This window comes from Poecilia latipinna, unplaced genomic scaffold (genome assembly GCF_001443285.1).
Source record: "Poecilia latipinna isolate Pla-1442-1.1 unplaced genomic scaffold, P_latipinna-1.0 Scaffold2926, whole genome shotgun sequence".
Lineage (NCBI taxonomy): Eukaryota > Metazoa > Chordata > Actinopteri > Cyprinodontiformes > Poeciliidae > Poecilia > Poecilia latipinna.
Genome location: NW_015115542.1, coordinates 15,823 through 24,377, shown reverse-complemented (window position 1 = coordinate 24,377; position 8,555 = coordinate 15,823). Strand labels below are relative to the sequence as shown.

Genomic DNA, 8,555 nt, shown 5'->3' with positions numbered 1-8,555 from the left:
GTGTGGCTCCCATTCATACCTTCAGTGACAGCCACGCCCACCTAGACACACCCACCACCTAAGTGTCAAAGGCATGCGCTCCCGTCACCTCAATAATCATTCATTTCATTCATATGGCTCTTACAGAGGTGCTGTGCACTGCGTGGGCTGCACAGTGGCGCAGTTGGTAGCACTGTTGCCTTGCAGCAAGAAGGTTCTGGGTTTGACTCCTGGCCCCGGGCTTACAACATTATGTGCGGACAGAAACCACGCCAGCATGAGTAAATTTCGGGGAGGAGGTGTGTGCATTTACATCAACAACCACTGGTGTACAAACGCTACAGTTATCGCTAGCCACTGCTCAGAGAACATTGAATTTTTAACTCTCAAATGCCGCCCATTTTACCTTCCGAGAGAATTCAATACCGTCAACATCACAGCTGTTTACATCCCCCCCAGCGCGAACACAAAGGAAGCACTCTCCATTCTGTACCGCTCTGTAAGTACATCACAAAACACACACCCCGCTGGCGATTTTAATCAGGCCAATTTAAAAACAGTAATGCCACACTACCACAAGTGTGTGAACTTTGCAACAAGAGGGGAGAACACACTTGACCAGGTCTACACCAACATCAGGCAGACTTTCAGAGCAGTTCCCCACCCCCACCTGGGTTCATCAGACCATCTCTCTGTTATGCTAATTCCAGCCTACAGACCTCTGTTGACAAGAAGCAAACCAACTGTGAAACAGATCAGGGCCTGGCCAGAGGGCGCCACAACAGCACTACAGGACTGTTTTGAACACACAGACTGGTCTGTTTTCAGGGACGCGGCCACCACCAACCAGGACGTCAACCTCACTGAATACACAGACTCAGTAACTGGATACATAACAAAATGAATGGAAGATGTAACGGTCACCAAGGAGATTACAGTGAGAGCAAACGAAAAATCCTGGTTCACCAGGGAGGTACGTGAGCTCCTGAGAGCACACAAAGTTGCCTTCAGGTCTGGAGACAAGGAGGCCCTCAAGTCAGCCAGGGCCAACTTGCTCTAGGGTGTGAGAGCAGCCAAGCGTGCTTATGGACAAAAAATCAACTCACACTTCACAGTCACAAAAGACCCAAGACGCCTGCGGCAAGGCATCCAGTCAGTCACAGACTACAAGCCAGCCCCCCTACCGTGTGAGGACAACACAGACTTCCTCAACTCACTGAACACTTTTTTCAGCTGGTTTGAAGAAATTAACACTACAACACCTACAAAAGCCCCAGTCAACCCAGACAGCACAACACTTCAACTGGACCCAGTGAACTTGAGGAGGACCCTACTCAAGGTGAACCCCAGGAAAGCTGCAGGTCCAGACAACATACCTCAGAGACTGTGCTGACTCACTCACTGACGTCCTCACAGACATCTACGACATCTCTCCGAGCCAAGCCATCATACCACCAAGCTTCAAAGCCACCACCATCATACCATTACCCAAGAAGTCACCAGCATCATCACTCAACGACTACAGACCTATAGCACTCACTACGATCTTGATGAAGTGCTTTGAAAGACTGGTAAAGACCCACTTAACATCCACACTCCCTACTCTGGATCCATATCAATTTGCCTACTGCCCCAAACGCTCCACTGATGACGCCATAGCAACAGCACTTCACCTCTGCCTGGCTCATCTGGAGAATAAAAACAGTCACGCACGGTTGCTGTTCATTGACTTCAGCTCTGTCTTCAACACTGTCATCCCCCAACATCTGGTGAACAAGCTGACTTCAATAGGCATCAGCACTTCACTATGCAACTGGCTACTGGCCTTTCTAACAGACTGCAGACAGTCAGAGTTGGAAACAACTCCTCTGTGACCAGCATCATAAAAACTGGGGTGCCACAAGGATGTGTGCTATCTCCCCTGCCGTTCACGCTGATGACCCACGACTGCAGTGCCAGATTTGAAACGAATCACATCATCAAATTCGCAGATGACACGACATTGGTGGGCCTCATCAGAGACAACGATGACTCAGCGTACAGAGAGGAGGCACATCAACTCATCAACTGGTGTGAGAGAAACAATCTGCTACTCAATGTCAACAAAACAAAAGAAATAACTGTGGACTTCAGGAAAGAAAAAACAACTCACATCCCACTCATCATCAATGGCAGTGCTGTGGAGTCTGTGAAAAGCACAAAGTTCCTTGGAGTGCACATCACAGATAACCTCACATGGACTACAAACACCACCTCCCTAGTCACAAAGGCTCAGACACGACTCCACTTCCTGCAGAGGCTAAGAAGAGCCAACCTCCCCACATCTGCTCTCACCACCTTCTACAGGGATGCCATTGAAAACATCTTGACCAGCAGCCTCTCTGTCTGGCACGGCAGCTGTCTAGCTATAGACAAGAAGGCACTCCAGATGATGGTGAGGACCGCAGAAAAGATCATCAGATCACCTCGACCAGCCAGTCAGGACCTATACACTTCACACTGTTCCAAGAGAGCAATGAACATAATGAGAGACCCCATTCACCCAGCACACAAACTGTTCTCCCTACTACCATCAAGGAAGCGCTACTGCAGCTTGCGGTGTCGCACAAGCAGACTGGGAAACAGCTTCTTTCCACAAGCCATCAGACTCATCAACACATGGAAGTAAACTAAATGAACATTTCAAGGACACTGGAGAACATTTCATAAAAATTTCTTTCACACACCACTTGCACTTTGCTCTTTGTACCTTGCATACAACATCTGCATTACCTCACATTACCTGTATGTCCACTGATTGCATTCTGCTGCTATGTGTGTGTGTTTATTTTTGTGTATATTATTGTCCATCAGTATGTTAGTCTTCTTATTGCACTGTGTGTGTGTGTTTGTGTATTTATTGTCCATCTATATCTTCTTCTTATTGCCCTATTGTCTTCTTATTGCACAGTGTATTGCAGGGTGTGTGTGTGGGGGTGGGTGGGTTACTGTCAATGTCTTATTTATATGTTTATATGTTTAGTTTAACTGCACGTTGGAGACTGGTGAAACGCAATTTCAAACTTCTGTATTAACCCTTTTACATAGATCTTTGACAATAAAGTACACTTGACTTGACTTGACTTCTGCATGGTGTTTGCATGTTCTCCCTGTGCATGCATGGGTTCTCTCCGGGTACTCCAGCCTTCTCCCACAGTCCAAAAACATGACTGTCAGGTTAATTGGTTTATCTAAATTCTCCCTAGGTGTATGTGTGCATGGTTGTTTGTCCTGTCTGTCTTGGTGTTGCCCTGCGACAGACTGGCAACCTGTCTAGGGTGTACCCCGCCTCTTGCCCGGAACGTTAGCTGAAGATAGGCACCAGCAAACCTCACGACCCCACTAGGGATATGAATGTGTAGAAAATGGGTGGATGGATGGATGGATGTGCACTGCACCACCATGTGAAGGCAGAGTAAACACGCTCATTAACAGTAATATTCTGCAGAGTCAGTGCGTGGTGGAGTGGAGATGCAAGCGGTTCCTAAATAAAAAAATCTATGTTCACACACGCTGTTTATACATTTGGACTAGAAAATCTGTAGTTAAAATTATTAAACTCTACTTTACCGTGACGTTGTGTGCTATGTAGGTTTGAAATAGTAAGTTATTTAACTATTTCCCCAAATAAGCCACCAACTGCTATACTGTATTCTAAATTTATCTAGGCTGACTTTAAGCAATACTAGGCAGCAGCTGCGCTAGTATGCTCCATGCATAGCCCATTTTTCTGCAAATCAGCGAGGTAGCCCAATAAATTTACCTTCAAGTTCTATATAAGCATTTAGAAGAATTAAAGAAAAAACACCTACATTGTAATTTTCACACTAAAGTTGCTAAAATTCTTTGTTGAAACTTTTCTCTAAAGGCCAACAGCCAACAAGTCCAGTGAAAACACCTCAGCATTGTGTGCAAAGCTCAGTAATGACGTCAGAAAAAGGAGGGGGTTTATTTCTTTGGTCTGAGTCAGTCATCACAACTTAAAACAGTTCAAAGAAACAATACTCAAAATAAATGATAAGCATATGTTTATTTATTGTAAATGATTTAGAAAATCAAACTGTTAGTTTTGGATCTACTCAACTCAATTTATAAAAGTTACTCTTAGCTGATATGAGTACAGATAACTAACTCCTTATTAGTAAGAAGCAGCATTGGGTTTTACACTGTAATTAGTCTTCTGTGTGATCAGTAGCTATCATGACAGAGGGATTGTACAGCTGAGACAGATGAACTTTGACCTGATCCAGTGATGGTGTGTTTTATTGTTGTTAAAATGTAACAGGAGGAAATATTACATATTTGGATGGATTCAATAAGGGACTTGTAAATTAATTTTAACGCCAGAACCACAACCACAACCAGAGCTGCTAACAAATTTCACCACTACAAACAATGTGTGCACTGTTTGTTCATGGACAACAGAAGGTTTTGGTAACTTGATGGCACATAAGAGGCACACACTGCATAGCAAAACCAAAAGCTAAAATGTCAGAAACAATGCTTGATCCTTAAAAAGATATTTGTAGCAAAAAAAAAAAAAGAAAAAACAATAAACAAAAAGGAAAACAAAGACTGATTTAGTTGATTTGTCACTTTAGCATGTGTTCTCTTTTAGTCATAATTTTGAGCCCAAGGTTTTATAATATAGTAGTTTTGAAAAAAAAAAATCTGAATATGTTGGTTATATATATATAGTTTTAGTAGAATATCAGATTCAGGGAAATGGAGGATGTCATTTTTTTGCCCTGCAGACCTTGTGGTTTTATGTATGTATTACATCAAACATATGTAACATATATTACATCAAACATATTTTAGATAAAATAAGTCTTTTTGTTAGATACTTTTTTAACCTTTCCTTTTTCCCATCTGAAAGCTATATTCATAAACATGTTGAGCCTGTTAGTTTTCTACATTTGCTCACACTTAAGTAAAAGCAAAGTCTCTAAAAACTCCTGCAGTTCCAGCGATCATTCATGTACCTTTACAGGACATCTTCCCTTCACACAGAAAACACACGCTAACACTGGTCCTTTCATTTCATTTTATCTCTGCAGTAAATACTATGAAAGGGAAGCTCTAATGCATGACCCAGTCTTTGGGCCCATCTTAGCAGCCTTGCTTGGTGAGTAACTAATGCTTGAAAAACACATATTTTGTGTGCAGTTATTTATGAAATTTGTAAGATCACACAGAAAAAAATGGGTGTTTATATTTCAGTCATATTCTCACCATGCAATTCATACATTTATAAATATTATAGTTCCAAACTGAGTGTTTAGTTCACAAGCTAAATATTTATTTTCAAGCTAAATATTTTGCTCCAAATTAAATATTTAGTTTTTTTAACTGAGTAAATATGTCATGATGTAGTTGAGGTGTGGACCCAAAAGCAGCAGGCGAGTGACATGATGGAGTTTCATTTAAAGATTTAATGAAGAAGCAAAACAAAGAATCAAACTTACAAAAATATGAACCTATGAAAACAAAATCCAAAAACAAAGTCACAGGAAGAGACGAGGCAGGTGACTAATGATGAGCGGGGTAACAAGGCAGGCTGGTGAGTTGTGACTGAGATAGAGGAGAGATAGAGGAGCTTAAATACTGGGAGGTAGCAAACGGAACAATGGACCTAACTAGATGAGAAGATTGATTGCAGGTATGAGTAGTTGGCACAGGAGCTAGATGAGGGGCGGGGAGAAGATGGCACAGGGAAGCCAAGGACATATACTGCGGAAGACAAAAGGGAGCTGAAAATACTTATCATACGAAAAAAAAAAACCTGATAAGCTAGAAGAGAAAAAGACATGAAGGAAAAACTTAAACAAACCTAAACAGAAACAAGGCTGATCTAACAACAATAAGAACTAAGGGACATAGAGCTAGAATAACTAGAAGATCAAAACAAAGAAATAACCTAACTAAAATCACTAAAGAAAGATGGACAAAGATTCAGACCAAAAGATTAACTAAACCTAAAGTAAAAAAAAAAGAAAAAAAAGAAAGAAAACTAGAAATACTATGAGGGGAAGCTAGAAGGACTTAAGAAATATCCTAACTAGGATACCCATACCCATCTTCCTAAAGGAAGATGGGTATGGGTATCTGCATCCATACCCATCTTCCTAAAGGAAGATGGGTATGGATGCAGACATAACAGAACTCAATCTAAAGTAACCAGATAAGAAAAGCTAGAAACACTACAGGGGGAAGCTAGAAGGACTTAATAACTTAACTGGAACTACGAAAGAAAGGTATACATAAATCAGACATATAAGAATAACTGAACCTAGGGTGATGAAATAACTAAGAAATAAACATTATTAGAAATACTACAGGGAGCATGATATAAGGAATAACTAGAATAATTAAATAAAATTAATCTAACTACAATCACTAAAGAAAGCTAGACATAGACTCAGGCATACAAGAATAACAGAACCTAAGGTAACTAAAGAATAATGATAAATAAGATACAAAAGCAAAACCAAATCCAAAAATCCAGAGTCCTGACAAAATATTTATTTTCCAAACTATACATTTAATATCCAAACTAAACATTTAATTTTCAAACTAGATATTTTTTTCCAAACTAAATACTTAATTACATTTATTATCGTGTAACTTTACAAACTGCACCCCATAGTTGTTCTTGTGATGAAGTTATGCAACTACTTTAATGAGAAATGAACATTTCCTGATCACCCTTCCCATATTTTAGAAGGTTTAAACTGAACAAATTCCTGTTATGTGCATTTTCTGCTTGTATTCTGTATCTGCAGTGGGGCCCTGTGCCCTGGAGTACACTAAGCTGAAAACTTCCGATCATTTCTGGACGGACCCATCAGCCAATGAGCTGGTTCAGCGCCACCGTATCCACGGGGCCCACCGCAGCCTAGATGTGTCATCTGGCCGTCGACCAGCTCTGGGGGTGAGTCTGGAGGAGGATTTAGATCAAATCTGAGGATATTTGCTGTTAGAGAGACATCCTGTTGTAAATAAAGGGTGAACATCTTTTATCAGATCCGTAAGAGGCAGTCCAGTGGGAGCATGTCAGAAGACAGGTTTGCTGCATCTGCGAGAGAGTATGTGGAGTCCCTTCATCAGAACTCCAGAACACACCTGCTGTACGGAAAAAACAACGTCCTGGTGCAACCGGTACGACTCTGCCAAACCTATCAGTTTGGTGTTGGTACAAATATTTTTTTTCCACTGAGGGACAAATAAATCAAATAGACCAAAAAAAAAAACCTCATCTTATATTAAAATAAATTGTGTTTCAAAACAAACTGTGAAAACATGTTTTACATATTGAGCTGCATGGGATCTACATGGGTCCATGCAGATGTATTCAACCCTGCACAGTTTCTGTGCTTTTGGTAGTTTTTCTGAATGTTTTAGTTAAATCTTTATTTGAAGGGGTATGCATAAGACTGATATGGCACTTTTAATGGACTTTTATTGCAACTTTTAAAACAACTTTGCATTAAAAGTGTCATTATTTACCAAATTACACAGCATGACAACAGTCAAACATTCATAAAGACTCTTTCATGTTCATGACAGGTGTTATGTCATGTTTATGATGGTGTCATGTCAGTCTTATGCATGCACCCACAGATAAAGTGTTACCATGTTTTCTTTAGTGATCCTCTGCAACTGGAGGGTGATGTCTTCCTCAGTCTAGCAAAGCTTCCTCAGCCAAGAGTGAGCCATGTTTTTTTGTTTGTTTGTTTGTTTGTTTGTTTTATGTGCAAAAAGTCTTGGTCTCCATACAGATGTTTACAATTTCTAAATATGAACTCCAGGTGAGGATTGCCGTCTTATTTTCACTGTGATTACAGTGAGTAGCTCCTAATTTTTTAAACTATGTTCCAAACACATTCTGTGGTTTAAAAAAAAAAGTTAACAAAATGGAGCACAACAAAATGTGCTCCAGTCATCTCATTAGCTGAATATCCAGAACAGCCTGGTAATTCCATCAGCTTCTCTAGTGGCATAGGCATATTAAAATATAATTATTCCAGAATCTTAGTGGCTCAAGATGTGCAAAAGCGGTTGAAGGAGCATGAGAAATCATTTTACCATAGAATTGTCACCACAGAGACCTTAACCCTATTCAGAATCTTTGTGTGGTGCTGTAGAAGAATTTGTGCATTGGTCCAAGTCTTCCATCATTTCTAAATGATCTTATTGAAATAATGCCATAATCAGAGCCAATGTATTATTAATAGAGGTGTGCCGATTGATCGGCCACTGATAATAATCAGCCGATTTCCGTGAAAAAGTGTATGATCGGTGATCGCCAATCACGGTCTCTTGTTTCCGATCACACAAACTGATCACCTGCATCTCATTTCGCAGCCTGCCTGTGCAGCTGGTCTCCTCTTTCCTTCACACTGCGCAAACGTGCAGCAACAAATCCTAAGGGACAGGGCCGTGCAAAGACCACTAACGGGGCAGGTGCTCAACAAAAAACAAAAGGGCACATCTTACCGCATTCTAGGACAGACTATTAACAAAGCCACACAGCT

General features: G+C 40.8%; 1 protein-coding gene across 1 annotated transcript in view; it reads left to right on the top strand.

The window, feature by feature from the left end:
• The window catches only part of LOC106939606 (small G protein signaling modulator 2-like), a 62,241-nt gene that overhangs the window by 38,997 nt on the left and 14,689 nt on the right, over positions 1-8,555 (top strand). The window contains exons 2-4 of the mRNA XM_015022063.1: positions 5,079-5,146; positions 6,804-6,952; positions 7,045-7,179. Coding sequence (XP_014877549.1) covers positions 5,079-5,146; positions 6,804-6,952; positions 7,045-7,179 — 352 coding nt within the window. The remainder of the gene's footprint in view (positions 1-5,078; positions 5,147-6,803; positions 6,953-7,044; positions 7,180-8,555) is intronic.